At 47.5% G+C, this 17,151-nt stretch overlaps 5 protein-coding genes across 5 annotated transcripts; 4 read left to right on the top strand and 1 right to left on the bottom strand.

Annotated features, from left to right (window-relative positions):
- Nucleotides 1-144: 144 nt before the first annotated feature.
- V1508DRAFT_126215 (uncharacterized protein) lies at nucleotides 145-2,123 on the top strand. Its single transcript, XM_066935941.1, has 2 exons — nucleotides 145-798; nucleotides 903-2,123. The coding sequence occupies exons 1-2, from the start codon at nucleotides 604-606 to the stop codon at nucleotides 1,989-1,991; spliced, it is 1,284 nt and encodes a 427-aa protein (XP_066795846.1). The 5' UTR covers nucleotides 145-603; the 3' UTR covers nucleotides 1,992-2,123.
- A 5,217-nt stretch (nucleotides 2,124-7,340) lies between these two features.
- On the top strand, nucleotides 7,341-10,211 carry V1508DRAFT_354641 (uncharacterized protein; the record flags this gene model as incomplete). Its single annotated transcript, XM_066936924.1, has 4 exons — nucleotides 7,341-7,661; nucleotides 7,723-7,953; nucleotides 8,005-9,562; nucleotides 9,622-10,211. The coding sequence occupies 4 exons, from the start codon at nucleotides 7,341-7,343 to the stop codon at nucleotides 10,209-10,211; spliced, it is 2,700 nt and encodes an 899-aa protein (XP_066795845.1).
- A 1,749-nt stretch (nucleotides 10,212-11,960) lies between these two features.
- Nucleotides 11,961-14,287, top strand: V1508DRAFT_125808 (uncharacterized protein). Its single transcript, XM_066935939.1, has 8 exons — nucleotides 11,961-12,227; nucleotides 12,318-12,427; nucleotides 12,505-12,936; nucleotides 12,992-13,026; nucleotides 13,078-13,145; nucleotides 13,208-13,300; nucleotides 13,358-13,629; nucleotides 13,686-14,287. The coding sequence occupies exons 1-8, from the start codon at nucleotides 12,197-12,199 to the stop codon at nucleotides 14,127-14,129; spliced, it is 1,485 nt and encodes a 494-aa protein (XP_066795844.1). The 5' UTR covers nucleotides 11,961-12,196; the 3' UTR covers nucleotides 14,130-14,287.
- Nucleotides 14,226-16,178, bottom strand: V1508DRAFT_439423 (Coproporphyrinogen III oxidase). The gene is made up of 3 exons (XM_066942213.1): nucleotides 15,854-16,178; nucleotides 15,602-15,741; nucleotides 14,226-15,543 (listed from the first exon to the last, which is right to left on the bottom strand). The coding sequence occupies exons 1-3, from the start codon at nucleotides 15,918-15,920 to the stop codon at nucleotides 14,446-14,448; spliced, it is 1,305 nt and encodes a 434-aa protein (XP_066795843.1). The 5' UTR covers nucleotides 15,921-16,178; the 3' UTR covers nucleotides 14,226-14,445.
- Nucleotides 16,179-16,402: 224 nt separating this feature from the next.
- V1508DRAFT_354561 (autophagy protein Atg8 ubiquitin like protein) lies at nucleotides 16,403-17,032 on the top strand (the record flags this gene model as incomplete). The annotated part of the gene is made up of 4 exons (XM_066936921.1): nucleotides 16,403-16,436; nucleotides 16,559-16,614; nucleotides 16,687-16,919; nucleotides 16,984-17,032. 4 exons carry the CDS (start codon nucleotides 16,403-16,405, stop codon nucleotides 17,030-17,032), a joined length of 372 nt encoding a protein of 123 aa, XP_066795842.1.
- Between the last annotated feature and the right edge of the window lie 119 nt (nucleotides 17,033-17,151).

The following is a 17,151-nucleotide window of genomic DNA, read 5'->3' as shown; positions in this document are numbered from 1 at the left end:
TATGCGAAAACAAATTTGAGAAGTTGTATTGGACCCGGACTGTGACTGAATCCGCTCTATTTTATATCGTGTTGATTATTGACACTCCATGAACTTAGCAAACGGACACTCGGTCGGGCTGAATGAGGTGACGCTTCAGTTCGTACGCCTCGCATCTTATTACCTCTCTCGTAGTCACTTCCCTATTAAGGTTCGTGTATATTATCTGTGTTAGCTATTTTCAGCTGTTACTTTCTGTCATGTATTACAAATCTCCAGCGGAAAGGACTGCCATACAACTCTGTCACTGCAAGTCTACCGTAGATTTTAAAAAAGACTTACTGTCGCCTGAATACCATATTTCTACAAACTAGCACACGGGATATGTGCATTTACCGTAGTAACTGGCACAAGAATCATAATCAGACCTGCGTGATATGCTCATTTGGCAATTCATCCCAACGACTCGGCTACACAGCAGTCGGACGTGCGGCCGCATGATCGTCATTGCTGTACATAATTATACTCTGACCCCTCACCCCGCAAGAATTTCCTCCCTACGACAAAACCAAAAATTTTGCCTTGCTTTGATCCCGACATCTAAAGTTTAGAAGAAACAGCGATATGGATACGGCTTACGATGCTATTCAACAGGAAGCGCTTCCTGACAAGGATTTTGTCGAGCGAGCGCCGGAAGGGAGCAGCTCGGAGCCTGCGGCCCCCACTTTGTCTGAGGAATTCAACGAGGCAGTCCAGACGTTTCATGATTCGGCTTGGGGAACGAAGATCGGAGGTCTATGGGAGACTGTTAAGAAGCAGGTATGATATTTCTTTTCCAAGAAGGGGATGAGCGGTGTCAGTTGGTCACGAAATTAGTTTGGCCGACGGCCGATAGAAGTTAGAGTGATCTAACTGATTTACAGAGCGAGGTGGCATTTGATATCACGAAGAAGGACATCTCGGTAGCGTCTGAGATGGCGACGAAGGAGCTCGCGAGTCTGAGCGAACAACTGCGAACATCGACCATCGCGAACCAAGTGGCTACGCAAGCCTCCGCCCTTGTGACATCCGCGTCGGAGAGACTTAGTTTCGATGGCGGTGAAGGATCAAGCTCTCGATCTGCACAGATAGCGAACAGCGTCAGGATTGCACCGAAGAGCACCAGCAAGATGTTTTCCGTGTTGAGGCAGAAAGCGCAGGCACGAATTGAGGAGCTGGATACAGCGGAGTTCAGCAAGTACCTCAACCAGGTCGGCAAAGAGGTCAGCGACTTTTTGAAAGACGCAGTCACAATTGACCCTGGCGAGGATGAGTATGCCGAAGGCACGAAGACACCAATTAGTAAGGACGTTTTGTTCGATGTTCCAGAAGATATCAAGCGACAGATTTACACCACCCGACTTGATGCACAACTACATGCGTTACACACTTCCGTTGAGCCATTTTTGGCCGATTCGGACGACGTTGCGTATGAGGAATTTGCAAAGGGATTTTCTGTCGACAGTCAAACTGCCACTATCGCGGGAGACTTGGATCACTATCCCGAGTTGCGAAAATTGATGGAGAAACTCGTCCCGGAGAAGATCACATACGAAGAGTTCTGGAAGAGATACTACTTCCTGCGCGACCAGATCAACCAGGAAGAACTTCGACGCAAGCAACTATTGAATGAGGCTGGCCAGACGGACGACAACTTCGATTGGGACGAGGAGGACGAGGATGAGGTAGAGGAGGAGGAGGAGGAGGAGGAGCCTGCGCGAGAGCACAAGAGCGAAAATCCATCAATTTCCACAAAGACATCCAACTCCACGGAAACATTGAAGCCAGATGAGACGGAAGGTGCTCCAAGTGAGGCTGGCTCAAAGACTACCAGTTCGCGACCGTCGAGTGAGAGCAGCTACGACGTCGTATCTGCTGGTGGCTCCCAGGCAGATATTAGAGTTGCTGCCTCAAAGGCTGCCGCTAAGGGTGCTGGTCGCGGCAACGAAAGTGATGAGGAGGATTGGGAGTAATTTTGCCGTTTGAGTCTTGGCCACGGGATAATATACTATTTTCGCATTTATTGTATGGATACTTGTGATTCGACGGCTGGTTGTTTCAGGTTGTCTTGTGATCCTTTGTATCTCTGTATTTCTTTGCTCCTCCAATTTTTTTCGTGTGTCTTATTCAAAGATATAGACTCATCGCTCCTTCGATCGAGTTTTATGTGCTGAACTTGAAATTTTAGTTTTACACTTGCGAGTACCGCAATATTTACATTGGTTTGTGCGTGGTGGATGGTTGAATCTATAGGTGAACTACTGAGTGGCGTTACAATGGAAGCAATTGGAGTAATGAATCAATGCTGTGTTACACATATTCGCAATTCCCGAGCAGTCCGTGATTTTGTAAGGACAAGGCATTTGCGAGTGTTAGCAAATAACGTATTTAACCACGCAATAGTCCATGAGATTGCGATCATCAGATTGGTGATAGTAGTTGAAAGGGAACTGTGACCACAGCACTGGCGGCCATGCGATACTTATCACATCACTCTTTCAATATTGAGTGAACCCGCCGGTGCAACCGAATTTCAGCCGAACAGGAGCAATGACACTATAACTTAGGCGTAGATCATGTCTTTACCGTGCGTACCGAGATATACTCGGGTTGTGCTGGGTTGATTCATGGCATGGGAACGCGTGGACTGTATATGTGTTTTCCCTCTGGCGGAGAGATTGTAAAACAATTATCCGACTTTTATGAGACAGTTACGTGTTCTGGGACGACATTATTTGAACTGGCCAAGCATTCAGAAGTTGGATTTCGGTAAGTACTCGAAATGGTTGTGACGTCAACTGCCCATAGACAATGAATGGCAACATGCTCGATAACATATAACTGGTGACGATGTAACGTGCAAGGTAGGTCGAAATAGTCCGGCGCGGTCAGAAACCGGCGCACACGGTGCGGCGCGTTTGGTCCGCGGGTACGGTTTCGGCGGTTATAACGGACAAAGAATTAAACTACGTACCAGAGCGGAAGGGGGGATTCGGCAACAGTCGGATTATTCGGCTCAATCGGCATGCTGCAGTTAAAAGTATCTCTCGTGAGATGAATTGATTATATGACTTACGAGTGTAGACTGAATGATGTTAACTACTACGACGGATTTGTATCCACATTATAATTTAAACTAATGAATGAAGATACATAGTTGGGATTCAGATGTGCTCACAAGATGCTCAGCGGAATCTCGCGGCGACTGCTCGGAGAGATTTGGAAACGTCTAATACAAGCGGAGATGCCGGCGCTACGACACTAATTGTGATAACTGACTAAGTAGGCACTATAATCGGTAACTAGTAGAATTAATAGTATTATCTAATTGTCTCGTTCACCTCGGCCTTCGTTGCGCTGGCAAAATAACCAACGCCTTCATGTCTATAAGGATGAGTTGACACAAGTTCTAGAAGCATTTTCTGTCCATCGGCGCCCAAGCATCACTACCACTTAGAACCCCAAATACTACTGTAGACAGCAATATAGAATTAGCCGCATAGAAAACTCTCAGATTTGCAGAGACACTCATCATGCAAACTGTGAAGGTGCGCCGTGCAGTGGGACGGATCGAGTTTATTGCCCTGCCCATCTTCCGCATGCGTCCATCGGCATATGACGCATTGACCCACAGCAAGACCACGTTAGACTGGATCATAGTTAGCCAAGGCGAGCATTTGTGCCCTTCAATTAACTTTTTAATATCGTCGGGCTGCTACCCAAATCCGGAAGCTGTGTAGACTTTAACAAATACCCAGTGACGTTCCTTTTAGCCAGTATTCTAGATCATGGATCTTGTCACCAGCGTTACTCGCTTGCAAGCCGAGAACCGCTGCTTTAGATTGTGAGCTACGGCTTTCAATATTGTAAGTTTGGCATATTCAACAGCATACAATCGGATGATCATTAATTACAAGCCTCCACAATGATATTATTCACAATCCTTATAGTCGGCTCTTTTACTACATAATTTACTTCCCAGATCTGTTGCGCAAGACGATTATCACAACAGAAAAGAATCCGCTGTCTCTATGTCAATCTTCTATGAAGCTACGCTGACTGCGAACGATTCTAATAAAGTCCAAGAAGCCAAGTCATCGACAGTGTCTAACCTTCGGCAGTCAAAATATGTTATGTCAACAAACTCAAACCACGCGACGAATGATAATTTACACAACACGACTAGGCTAGATAGAGTTTTTAAATTTGGCTCGACCGCCGAAATCGGCGCGCCTTACTAGTAAATTAACCGGATGGTAATGGGAATAGAATTCAGAGAAAATACTAACAAATGACTGGGTAGAAGCTGTCTAGTAATATTACATTTGGTCGCGATCTACCAAGGTCGGTGTGGTCGGCGCCGCAATCATCGTTGAGTCGAAAGTCAGTGTGTATGTGTGCAGCTGAGCGGTGCAGTGAGCGATTTAAATTGGGTGTGACGCAATTTACTTAGATCACAACCCAAGCAAGAGTAGTTTGCCTTGCTAATTTGCGCGACAAGTTCGACGCTGGATCAACACGGGGGATTATTGAAAAACATCAATCTAGCAGCGACCGCAATCGATTCACGCCGACGGGATTAGTGCTTTCTCTGTCCAGTAAATAAAGAATATCGTGCGGGGACTCGATTGTGAAGCGATGATACCAGAGGACCGGTCACAGCCGTCTTGTGAGCGGGGGTTTTGTGCAAATCTAATACAAGTCCGGGTCGGGTCAGCTCAAGGGCGGTATTGATTCTGAACATTAGGGACTCAATTGCTACCTCATTTGGACCTTGGAACAGTGCGGCGAGATATCAGATATGTGGGGACACATTTTATACAGCCGTCCTGGGACGAGTCTACCGATTTATGTCGGTCATTAATGTGAGCTCCGATCTTTTGTCAATAAATTGATGTATTCTCATGGTAGCACTGAAGCATGACTCAATGATGTACCAATAACTTAGTATTGCTGATGATTCCGAAGACGAAGTGGCGGGAGATTAACCAAGCAAAGAAGGACGGTTTATTTTTCTGGATCATCCTCGGGAAGGCTGGCACCGTTACCACAGCAACAGCGTTTGCATCAACAAATAAATCTGTCGACCCACGATCTTCCGCAGGACAAGCCCAATCACAAGTAAAAGAGGTATAAAGCAGCAACGAGATTTATGGCTTAGATTTTCTATCTGCTGCGAAGCCTGTATATTATCAGCTCCAGGGCGGAAAAGAGGAAGTAGGAAGGTACTAGGCAAGTGTTTAACTGTGTTTACATTTCCATATTCGTGGATGCGATCACTTGACAACAGCCTTAACCGCTGCTACGGATAAGCTGAACTGGGGTCATCACTATTCAGTAGTCGCATACCTGCCCAAGGCCATGCCTCTAGACGGTCGTCGCTCTTGTCCATAGTACCCGGGAATGATAATCCCTTGAACCATTTAATTCTATTTGAAGAGAAGACAGCCGCAACGAAAGACAAATCCTTATGGCAATTATAAATTCTGGTTGAGCCTGCTGGCTCGGCGTCGCGAATCGCAGCCTTGTTAATCGCGTTGTTTATATGAGTCCTGGAGCAGAGAGCTAAGGCGCACGAGGTTAGCGATGAAAACCTTGTTCAGTTATCTGCAGCAGATTGGAAACAGGAAAAGCGCGCACGCGACAGCCTTCCCTCACTTGCCACTTGGCAGAACTATTATGAACAGTAGCAAACTGGACTCACCGAGTGCGAGTGGCTGGTTGGCTGGTTCAGGACGCAGTAAGTATCCCCGCGAAGATGAAGCACAGACAGAGAGGCCATGACATGACTCGCGGTGGTCGCCTTAAGCTGAGACGTCGAAAGTCGAGACCGGTTGCAACGGAAGTCGGCCTGCTTTAATTACCGCGTCGCTGTACGTTCACACACACTATCTTCGGAGTTCAGCAGTCGATACGGATATGCTTTCTAGAGCGACCAACAGATCCTTACAAAGACTACTAGATCTATACAATTGCCGATAGCAACTCTTCAAAGACATCATTGGACATAATACGGGCTCCGGGTTAATTGACAAACCGGGAACACGGTGAAGAAACAAGAACGCAAAGACTTCCTGTTGGGTCGGGCAAACCTTATTTCAGTGTTACACAGTGCGATGTATGTGCCATTCATAGATAAGGAACGGTACTTCTTTTATTTCGTACACATGCGTGGGAAATGAAGCATGGGGCGTGCACGTTGTCGCCCCACTGTTTGCAAAGTGCCGAGTTAAGCGGTGCAACTCGACGGGAACGACGAGGTAAATGGGTGAATAGTATCCTAATAATACCTTTATGTATTGTCTTAGAAGGATTGTAGTTAGTTGCCATAGGTTTAACCTATCCTTGGCGGTTTCAAAAACTACGCTGCTGAGCATGTAGTCATCGTAAAAGCTGCAGACTCACTCGTCGTTTTGCTATAATCTGTTTCGCTGTGTGCCTCTTTCAGCTGAAGACTTAGTAATGGCCCAGTAGCAGCAAACAGTGAACAATAGGGTAAGCGTTTGTGCATGAGAGGCAATCTCGCAAGCGGACCACAGAGCCATGACAAAGACAACTCCACCAAAACTGCGACTAAGCGGGAGGTCGGCAATAACAGGATTAGCTGTATCGAATCTCAATTGCAACAGCAGACGGACGCCACACGGGGCCAGCAGCGTAAAGGCTAGGACAGTGTCGATAATTTGAGCCCGAGAAGTCAGCCGGGGTAGCCGAGATAGCTTTGAGCGTGAGTTTCGGTCGCTGCAAACTGGGTTTGGGTCGGTGCGGCGGTCGGCGAAAGCGGCAATCGCCACCGGTTAGTCCCAGATGGCAACAAAAATGACAGTCTGAGCGATCCGTGCCGAGAGTTTCTTCTGCTGCGATACTTTGCGCGTAGACGTGGGCACACGAAATCGCCCGCATTTGTGTTTGGCTTGCCCTATACGCCACGCAAAAATCAAGCCGCGGTACCCGGCCGTGTTTGTTTATGTGCTGTCCAGGACCGGGTTAGGTCCCTGCCCCGGGCCGCCCAATCGCAGCGAACAGCTGTCGACGCTCACTCGCACCGTAGCAGATTCTGTCCCCGGCTCGGCCGTGCCGCCAACGCTCGTATATATTCCCGCTACTCGCCCGGCCCACTCTTATTCCTTTCTTCTCTTTCTTTTCCTCCGTCCCTTTCCGTCCGTCTGTTTCGTTCAGTTCGTTCGAGCTTTTGCCATTCCGCGATCGTTTCCCCTTCGTTTTTGTTTGTCTGTGCTTTTTTTGTAGCTGCGCGTGCAGGAGGGTGCCGTGTTTGCTTCTAATACCACAACAATAGTCTTAATCTGTTAATCATCACTACAATGGCAGACTCTACCGCTCCCACTAATGAGAAACTTCCTGTCGCCGAGGCCGAGGACGACGACGAGGACATTGATGCTTTAATCGCCGATCTCGAATCCGAAGAAGGAAATCCCCTCGACGACGAAGAGGTCGAAGCCGGTCAATCTGCTCGTCCTGTCCCCGAAGAGCTCCTCCAGACCGATCCCCGATATGGTCTTACTAGCGACGAGGTTACTGCTCGACGAAAGAAGTATGGTCTCAATCAGATGAAGGAGGAGAAGGAGAACTTGGTCCTCAAGTTCTTGATGTACTTCATCGGTCCTATTCAGTTCGTTATGGAGGTACGTATACCGAGTCTCGTGCGTTGCCTGTAACTTAGTCGCTCACTCTTACAATTTGTAGGCTGCCGCTGTCTTGGCTGCTGGTCTTCAGGACTGGGTCGATTTCGGTGTCATTTGCGGTCTGTTGATGCTTAACGCTGCTGTCGGTTTCGTTCAGGAGTTCCAGGCTGGCTCGATCGTTGACGAGTTGAAGAAGACTCTTGCTCTTAAGGCTACTGTCCTTCGTAACGGTTCAATCGTTGAGATCGAGGCTCCTGAGGTCGTTCCTGGTGATATCCTTCAAGTTGAAGAGGTCAGTATCACAGAGAAAAAGTTTTTGTGTTGTTTTGGCTAAACTACTTAGGGTACCATTATTCCTGCCGACGGTCGTCTCGTCACTGAGGACTGTTTCCTCCAGGTCGATCAGTCTGCCATTACTGGTGAGTCTCTTGCTGTCGACAAGCACAAGGGCGACAACTGCTACGCTTCGTCCTCGGTCAAGCGTGGCGAGGCCTTCATGGTCATCACCGCCACCGGTGACAGTACTTTCGTCGGTCGTGCCGCTGCTCTCGTCAACAAGGCTTCCGGTGGTACTGGTCACTTTACCGAGGTCTTGAACGGTATCGGTACGATTCTCTTGGTTCTCGTCATTGCCACTCTTATGGTTGTTTGGATCGCTTGCTTCTACCGTACCGACCCCATCGTCGCCATTCTCAGATTCACCCTCGGTATCACCGTTATCGGTGTCCCTGTCGGTCTTCCCGCTGTCGTCACCACCACCATGGCTGTTGGTGCTGCATACCTCGCCGAAAAGCAGGCTATTGTGCAGAAGCTTTCCGCCATTGAGTCTCTTGCTGGTGTTGAGATTCTTTGCTCCGACAAGACCGGTACTCTTACGAAGAACAAGCTCTCGCTCTCTGAGCCTTACACAGTTGCCGGTGTTGAGCCTGATGACCTTATGTTGACTGCTTGTTTGGCTGCTTCCCGCAAGAAAAAGGGTCTTGATGCTATTGACAAGGCTTTCTTGAAGTCTCTCAAGTTCTATCCTCGCGCCAAGAACACTCTCTCTAAGTATAAGGTCGTCGAGTTCCATCCTTTCGATCCAGTTTCCAAGAAGGTTACCGCTGTTGTCGAATCGCCTTCTGGTGAGCGTATTGTCTGTGTCAAGGGCGCTCCTCTTTTCGTTTTGAAGACCGTCGAGGAGGACCATCCGTTGCCCGAGGATGTTCTTAACGATTACAAGAACAAGGTCGCTGAGTTTGCTACTCGTGGTTTCCGTTCCCTTGGTGTTGCTCGCAGACGTGGTGAGGGCCACTGGGAGATTCTCGGTATTATGCCCTGCATGGATCCCCCTCGTCACGACACCGCGAAGACTGTTCACGAAGCCAAGGGACTTGGTCTTTCTATTAAGATGTTGACTGGTGATGCTGTCGGTATTGCTCGTGAGACTTCTCGTCAGCTCGGTCTCGGCACCAACATTTACAACGCCGAGCGTCTCGGTCTTGGTGGTGGTGGTGACATGCCCGGTTCTGAGGTTTATGATTTCGTCGAGGCTGCTGATGGTTTCGCTGAGGTCTTCCCGCAGCACAAGTACAATGTGGTTGAGATTCTCCAGCAGCGTGGCTACCTTGTTGCTATGACCGGTGATGGTGTTAACGACGCTCCCTCTCTTAAGCGTGCCGATACTGGTATCGCTGTCGAAGGTGCTTCCGATGCTGCTCGATCAGCTGCCGACATTGTCTTTTTGGCGCCTGGTCTCTCCGCTATCATTGATGCTCTCAAGACTTCTCGTCAGATTTTCCACCGTATGTATTCGTACGTCGTCTACCGTATCGCGCTTTCTCTTCACTTGGAAATTTTCCTTGGTCTCTGGATTGCTATCCTCAACACCTCGCTCAACATCGAGCTCATTGTCTTCATTGGTAAGTTTTCCTTGCTGCACAGGTTAGTTTGTAGTTGAATCTTGCTAACTGGAATTCAGCCATTTTCGCTGATATCGCTACCCTGGCTATTGCTTACGATAACGCTCCTTACTCGTTGAAGCCCGTCAAATGGAACCTTCCCAAGCTCTGGGGTATGTCTGTTGTCCTTGGTGTCATCTTGGCCGTCGGCACCTGGATTACCCTTACTTCGATGTTCACCCATGGCGCACACGGCCGTGGTATTATCCAGAACTTCGGTGTCATCGATGAGGTTCTCTTCCTTCAGATCTCTCTTACCGAGAACTGGCTTATCTTCATTACACGTGCCAATGGTCCTTTCTGGTCTTCTCTCCCTTCGTGGCAGTTGTCTGGTGCGGTCTTTATTGTCGATATCATCGCCACTCTTTTCTGTATCTTCGGTTGGTTCGTTGGTGGCCAGACCTCCATTGTCGCTGTCGTTCGTGTCTGGATTTTCTCGTTCGGTATCTTCTGTATCCTTGGTGGTGCGTACTACCTCATGCAGGATTCTGTCGCGTTCGACCGTATGATGCACGGCAAGAGCTTGAAGGAGAAGCCCAAGCAGCGAAACCTGGAGGACTTCCTCGTCTCCATGCAGCGTGTCTCTACCCAGCACGAGAAGGCGTCGTAAACTTTTTTTGTTTTATTGCGCGCTTGTTTTGGAACGGCATTTGTATGTGACATAGTGGGTTCATTCTAGCAAAAAGATGTTTTGAAAGATTATAGAGAATGTTGAGACTTAGCGACTGGAGAAATTATGCGAGATGGCGATGATTTCGAATGGGAGTAATTGGGAAAAGAGTTATAGTTTGATTTTCGCTTTTATATCCATACCGGACGGACGGAATTGGAAGGTATTATATGAGTATGATACATGTGATAATTAATAAGTAATATATACCGTTGTGTTTATTGATATGTACTTGTCTTTTTCCGTTTACTCTTTCGTCACGTCGTCTCTTCATCTCGTACATTCTTACTACTTTCTCTTTTGCTACATTTACTAGTTGTCTCGTTTATTATCAGTCGCTCATTTGGACATTTCTCTTGTTCTGTCTTCCATTTTTTTGCGATGAAATGTTATCGCAGTACGTCCCGTGCAAGAGTCATCGATTGTTGTACTTTATCCACACATTTTGTTACATTACACGATCTTTTGTTTTTTAGTTTTGTGTTTTACATAAAGTAATAGACTTTTCTTTGCCATATTATGATACAGAAAAAGTACAGTTATGTTGACTGTGAGTGGTTAACCTTAGTGTTTACCCAGTGGAAGCTCTCCACATCAATCTGGGCGATGTGATTGGTTGAGATCTCGAACAGACCCGATGGCACGCGTTGCATGTCCGGGTCAGTCTCTGTCTGTACCAAATTAAGGTTAGGGGATGTTGTTGGGCGCTCTCTTGGTGATTTCGACTTGCGGTGAAAGATTGATAATTTTATACTTGGCGTACCAATATTGAGAACTGGAGCATTGAATTGGACGCTATTGTATACGATGATGTTGATTTTTGTGAGGCCGATGTGGCAGTCCTTCTATCGGCCAAGAAGAGACAGCCTCGGGGCCAACCGACGTCTAACCTGAACCGAACCGCGAACTGCACCAGAAGTCAATTCCGGGAAGCGGCGTGCTGGGTTGTACATAGAGTGTGGTTAACTTCGTGGGATGTCCGCGCTGCTATCGATTTGTTGCTATCATGTATGATGCGACAGGTTTAACGGCTTCCGGTTTACAATTCATTTGCCTGCAAAATTCGTGGATTTAGTGTCGGACGACACATTCCTGCAGTGAAGAATGCATCGACAACGCAAGTGGACTAGATGGCGGCCGGAACTGGATGAGTTGGCTGGGCCGCATGCCGGATCGAGTAATGGCACTTTCGAATTGCACCAGTCATGGTTAGTGTTTACAAATTTGGAATATGCTCGGGCTCTGAAACTGGGGAGTGCCGAGTTCTAGTGTAGGTTTTTATCTCGCTTATTATCCACTTAATATACTACCGGCGGCCGTACCTCTTTTGGCATCATCGACGTCTCGAACGCAGCCGCGCCGACAATGGCCATTGGTGGCCGAATGATGGCGGATGATTTGAATGACGCCGACTGCGGACGACGGAAAGGAGAGGGAGATGTATGGTCTCATCTTGTCCTCACCAGAATTTTGGCGGCGACTGATTTTTCTACCGATCACTCTAGTGGATATATACGAGGTATGATTGCATTAATTGAGTTATCTCTGAAGTGGATGTAAAACAATCGAGTCAGTTTTGGCTGCATCGTTGTTTTATCCGTCTCCCTGCTAGATATAGACGAATGTAAAAGCCCATGCGTGATGTGTGAGAATTTCATAGTTTGAATGACACCAGACCCTGTATTTCTAAACAATGTTCGTGGTGGCTGAATAACAGCTGGACGGGTGGGTTCGACCTTGATCATCCACAGCACTCCACACGGGTGTCTCATCGCCATCGCCGGACCAATGCGCTCAGCAGCGCCGCATCATTTTGACTACGGTTCGTCAAGAATCAGAAGTGACTAGTGTTAGCTTCGTATATCGTGCAATCTCCCTCGAGGAATTTAGGAGATTTCGGCCTTGCGGAGTACCGCGGACGAGAAATGCAGCCTGTTATACCCGGATTTTATTATGGTACGTTAACTTTGCCCACTTGCAAATTTGTCTGCTGCTGGGACGAGCAACAGCGCGAGGAAGGCAGAGGCTAATTGAACGATTATATAGATGAGGGGAAGCGGAAATATTTCAAGATACTACCGAACGCGGCCAGTGGCGGGTCTTCTGCTTTTTACACCTCTGACGTAGTCAACAAGCGGATCAAGAACGAGAATGCTGTACGTTGCATCAGTTTCTCTCGCGACAACACCAACTTTGCATTCGGCTATTGAAATTGTTTACTAATGTAATACAGCAATCTAAACACGGAAATGAACGCGCGAACAAAATGACGTCGGCCACAAAGGACACACCAATATCAGCGCTCCATGCCGCCGGCCACAGCCGATCAATTCGGAATGCAGGGCGAACTTACTACAGCAGTGTTATACGTGCGACACATCTCACTGAAATGGGTGGTTCTGTGACCTCTCGAGGCTGCAGGCGGAATTTAGAAGTCGGTGCGTTTGTTGGCGGTTTGCGTCCTACGACTACGCTGTGGAAATATGCGAGAACCGACATGAATATTCTGACGTGTATGGATATCCGGAAAAACGCTCAGGGGCTAGATAGGCTGTGGGTTGGTAATGTCCATGGGATATATAAAGAGTACAGTGTTGCACGCTGCTTGCAGGAGCCGTCGTACTCGGTCGATATGACGACACCGTTTGCGGAGTTCAGTGGGCCGGTATGTTTGATTGCGAGTAATGGCACATAGGCGGGTAGTAACAGGGGCCGCATAGATCACATCTATTACGAAGACAGACTCATTCGGAGTGTACGTTCAATGCTGCTATTTGGTATAAGTGTCGCTAACGTTGGCGAACAGGATCACAGCGGAAACGCTGAATAAGGATGATTTCAATGCTATGCTGTGGACGCCATCAACGACTACTGGTGACATTAATTTGCATTATATTCACAGGTTATTCAAGTCTTACTAACCTTTTGATATATAGCCGGGTCAACATTATATCGCATACATCGTTTCAGAACTGACATGGAAGCACGGTGTTCTGCTGCCTCAGCCGAATCTTACAAAATGACGATTGGTGCGTATAGGTAAAGTGCGTATGACGAGATCACAATGCTAATATACTAGTTTACAGGCGGATCTGATCGCATATCGGCCTACCAATCTGGCCCGGCAGAGTACAGGTCAATAAGCTCCTATCGTCTAGCAAGTGACGTGTTCACAGTAGAATTTCTTCAGCCACATACGTTCTTGGCTGGATTGCGGGATGCAAGTGTTCGTATCTTTGACACGAGAATACCTGCGAGAGGAAGACAGCAACCTGTGGCCCTTTGGCATGCGTCCGCAATTACAAAGATGAAGATTGTTAAGGAAGCCTATTTGATGCTCGCGGGCTTGGAAGACTCGGTAGGAAAATTTTTTATCGTATATATTTTCTGAAATTGCTTACGTATTCGAAATAGCTGGCTTTATACGACCTTCGTTTCGCAAAGGTCCAGGAGCAACCTGGCTCGTCATCTCAACATTATCAGCATTCTAATCGACAGAAATGGGTAAAGCAACATAAAGGCACATCCCGTCCAGTCATGAAATATGAAGGATATGTAAACGAACATGTGTTTGATCACGGATTTGACATCTCGAATGACAAACGCATTCTTGCTGTGGCGGACCAGACATGCGCAGTCAAGTTGTACTCGGTATGGACGGGGAATCAGCTGCGGTCACCTCTTTCGGATCACAAATTCCAGCTCGTGCCGCGTGCGTTAAAATGGAACGATGCGAGAGTGACCAAGAGTGGAATGCCGATTGTCGACTCAATTTCTGTGCCGCAAGGATTATTCGTGACGAATGGCGGACGGTTGGAATATTGGTCGTGGGAGTCGCAAGGTAGCGTTGTCTGGTAGAGAGCGGTTGTGTACCCACAGAGTGAGGATTTCAGGGCTGACGGTTTTGATGGATTATTTGGTGCCACATTTGAGCAAACGGTTTGCATGATTGTTTGGGCGTTCATGGATTTAATATAAATTTCGGCACGTCAGATATAGTACAAGGTCAGAGAATATAATGCGATACTATGCAATCGAATCCACAAAATAGATGATGGAGGCTCATGGACAACCAGGCCAAACAGATAAGCAAAATTTAATCATAAATAACGTTGACTCTCCCGTCCAGCTCATGCATTGTACAGAGGACAGTTTAGAAGCGAAGGGCTTACATTTAAACATAATCCTTAGGATTCTTCAACACCTCGACAGTCTTGGCCTCTAGAGAGCCGGGATTGGGATGATAATTGTATTCCCACGAAGCATTCTTTGGAAGCGTCATCAGGATCGACTCAACTCGGGATCCAGGGGTCTGAAGACCGAACGAAGTACCTCGGTCAACCGCGAGATTGAACTCGACATACCGACCACGCCGGAGACCCTGCCAATGCTTTCCCTCTTCGGGGGTCGGTCTGGGCTCGTTGGATGGCTCGTAGGCTCGACGAACAGCAGGTAGATACGACGGTAAGAATCGTGATAACGCATCAGCGACAAACAAGAAATGTTCTTCAGCTTCCTTGTCGTTCAAATCATCAAAGAATATGCCGCCAATACCGCGTGCCTCACCTCTGAACTTGATCAAAAAGTATTCATCCGCCCATTTCTTGAAGCGCTGGTAATATGTCGGGTCATGGTGATCACACACGTCTTTCAAGTGCTTGTGGAAGTGCACAGCGTCAGTCTCGTTATAGTACATCGGACTCAAGTCTTGGCCGCCGCCGAACCACCAAGCTTGTGGAGTACCGTCTTCGTTCCGAGTCTCGAAGTAGCGGTAGTTCATGTGGACGGACGGTGCGAGATAATGCCGCGGATGAATAACCAGGCTCAGGCCGCACGCGTAAAACGGTAGCTTGCCATTTTCAGGAATCTGAATGTCCTTGTGATTAGCCTTCATGCGCTGCACAGCAGCAGTTGGCAGACTGCCGTAAATCGCCGAGAAATTCACGCCGCCTTTTTCAAATACGCGACCGTCTTGGAATACACGCGTTATACCTCCCCCAAGTCCCTCGCCTCGGGACCACTCGTCAATAATAAATGCTTTGCCAGATGAATCCGCTTGCTCAATTGCCGCGACTATCTCTTGTTGGTAGAATTTGAGCAATGTTTCCATCTTCTCGCGCATAGGCATGTCTTTCCTGAGACCGGGAACGACGTCGTAAACTGAGTCAAACTCGCGCAAAGGGATAGTGGATTTTAGTCCTTCTGGAAATGGCTCAGGCTCTTCGATGCTGGAGGAATCATTGAGAATTGGCTGAAGGGGCATCATGAAGTTCTGGATTGGATCCGCATCAGAAGGGACCTTTTAACCGGACAATTGATCTCAGACTTACCGTCAGATAGTACAATCCAGTACCAGCTACAATAGACCCCGCTGTGATGACAAGCCCCGGCGTGAGAGCTCGCAATGACGCAACAGAGCGTGACGACCTGGATGTATGAACGAGTCGGGACACTGCATTTCTACTCGCACCTGTAGGATTAAAATTCACTGTTAGTAGCCGAAAGTACTCAGATAACTCACAAAACTTCAAAAATATGTGCTGATCTTTAATGTAGAGTCGCAGCTGTCGTGGAAAGCTTACCTCGAATGTTGCTCGCTGTCCACAAGATACGTCGAGCGCTCGTCGAACCCCATAAACCCGGAAACATCTCTCGTGATATAAGGTCGATCTGCCACAATAATAGAGATCCAATAGTAATAGTCTAGCAAACTAAAAACGTCAATAAGAGTCGGATATGAAAATCCGACAATTGAGGTTGGTACGAGTGCTCTGTAAGATCTTATCAGGTCCGAGTTCGAATTTAGCCTGCCTACCGCTGGCGTGATGGGTCTTTGATGAGCCGCAAACCGTGACATTAACTGATTATGCCTTAATTGGCACTTGTCGCGTGGTGGTTCAAATGCGGTGGTTTCACGCAATGTCAACTAGTATCGCGCTTACGCTACTCCTCATATCTGCTCGACCGCCGCCGCTGCCGTCGTCCGCGTCAATGTTGTACAAGTCACATTTCTTCTCCACTCTCTGCTTCCCTTAACACTCTCCGCCTATTAATCTCATTTATCACTCCCGGATCGCCTTTGTACGCTAGAGTCCGCTACAGCTTATATCAAACACGTTACATTATTAGAAATGCGTTCTAAGTTCAAAGACGAGCACCCCTTCGGTATGTTGTGATCTCCCAGCTATTGCAGTGGTGATGCAAACGGCACATGTCATCATGACCACAGATAACATGGCGCAATCACCACCACTTCGCAGAACATGTTGTGACTAACATCCTATCAGAGAAGCGAAAGGCTGAGGCTGAGCGTATTCGCCAGAAGTATTCAGATCGTATTCCGGTATGTATTCGTGCGCCTGGGTACGAATGTATAAGTGCGATCTAATACTAACGTCGTGTTTTTGACATGTAGGTTATCTGCGAGAAAGTGGAGAAGAGCGACATTGCTACTATTGACAAGAAGAAGTACCTCGTTCCCGCCGATCTCACGGTTGGACAGTTTGTCTATGTCATTCGGAAGCGCATTAGACTCGCTCCAGAGAAGGCTATCTTTATCTACGTCGATGAGGTTTTGCCTCCCACAGCCGCTCTCATGAGCTCGATCTATGAAGAGCATAAGGATGAGGATGGATTTTTATATATAACGTAAGCTTCGAATGTAACTGCCTATAGATGTGAATGACCGATGAATACTAACGGGTAAAAATAGATACTCTGGCGAGAACACATTTGGAGCTCAATACTGCGACAGCCTCTGAGGTATTTCTTTCTGTTTTCTTTGCTCATTTAGTTTTATTAGGTAGTTGCTTTACGTTGTATTGTCTGGTGGGTTTTGCGTAATGGTGCGTAGGAGATTTGATTGTAATTGGGAGTTATA

The sequence above is a fragment of the Lipomyces doorenjongii genome (genome assembly GCF_038497915.1).
Source record: "Lipomyces doorenjongii strain NRRL Y-27504 unplaced genomic scaffold V1508scaffold_24, whole genome shotgun sequence".
NCBI lineage: Eukaryota > Fungi > Ascomycota > Lipomycetes > Lipomycetales > Lipomycetaceae > Lipomyces > Lipomyces doorenjongii.
Note: the sequence above shows the minus strand (reverse complement) of the source record. Positions and strands in the feature narration are given on the sequence as shown.

What these genes read in the sequence shown, in the direction of transcription:
- V1508DRAFT_126215 (XM_066935941.1), top strand. Translation starts at nt 604, where the DNA reads ATGGATACGGCTTACGATGCTATTCAACAGGAAGCGCTTCCTGACAAG. An exon ending in GGGAGACTGTTAAGAAGCAG is followed by an intron (nt 799 to 902) that starts GTATGATATTTC and finishes ACTGATTTACAG; the next exon opens with AGCGAGGTGGCATTTGATAT.
- V1508DRAFT_125808 (XM_066935939.1), top strand. Translation starts at nt 12,197, where the DNA reads ATGCAGCCTGTTATACCCGGATTTTATTATG. An exon ending in GACGCCATCAACGACTACTG is followed by an intron (nt 13,146 to 13,207) that starts GTGACATTAATT and finishes TTTGATATATAG; the next exon opens with CCGGGTCAACATTATATCGC. An exon ending in TCGCGGGCTTGGAAGACTCG is followed by an intron (nt 13,630 to 13,685) that starts GTAGGAAAATTT and finishes TATTCGAAATAG; the next exon opens with CTGGCTTTATACGACCTTCG.
- V1508DRAFT_439423 (XM_066942213.1), bottom strand. Translation starts at nt 15,920, where the DNA reads ATGTTTCCGGGTTTATGGGGTTCGACGAGCGCTCGACGTATCTTGTGG. An exon ending in GACAGCGAGCAACATTCGAG is followed by an intron (nt 15,742 to 15,853) that starts GTAAGCTTTCCA and finishes TTAATCCTACAG; the next exon opens with GTGCGAGTAGAAATGCAGTG. An exon ending in CTGGATTGTACTATCTGACG is followed by an intron (nt 15,544 to 15,601) that starts GTAAGTCTGAGA and finishes GATCCAATCCAG; the next exon opens with AACTTCATGATGCCCCTTCA.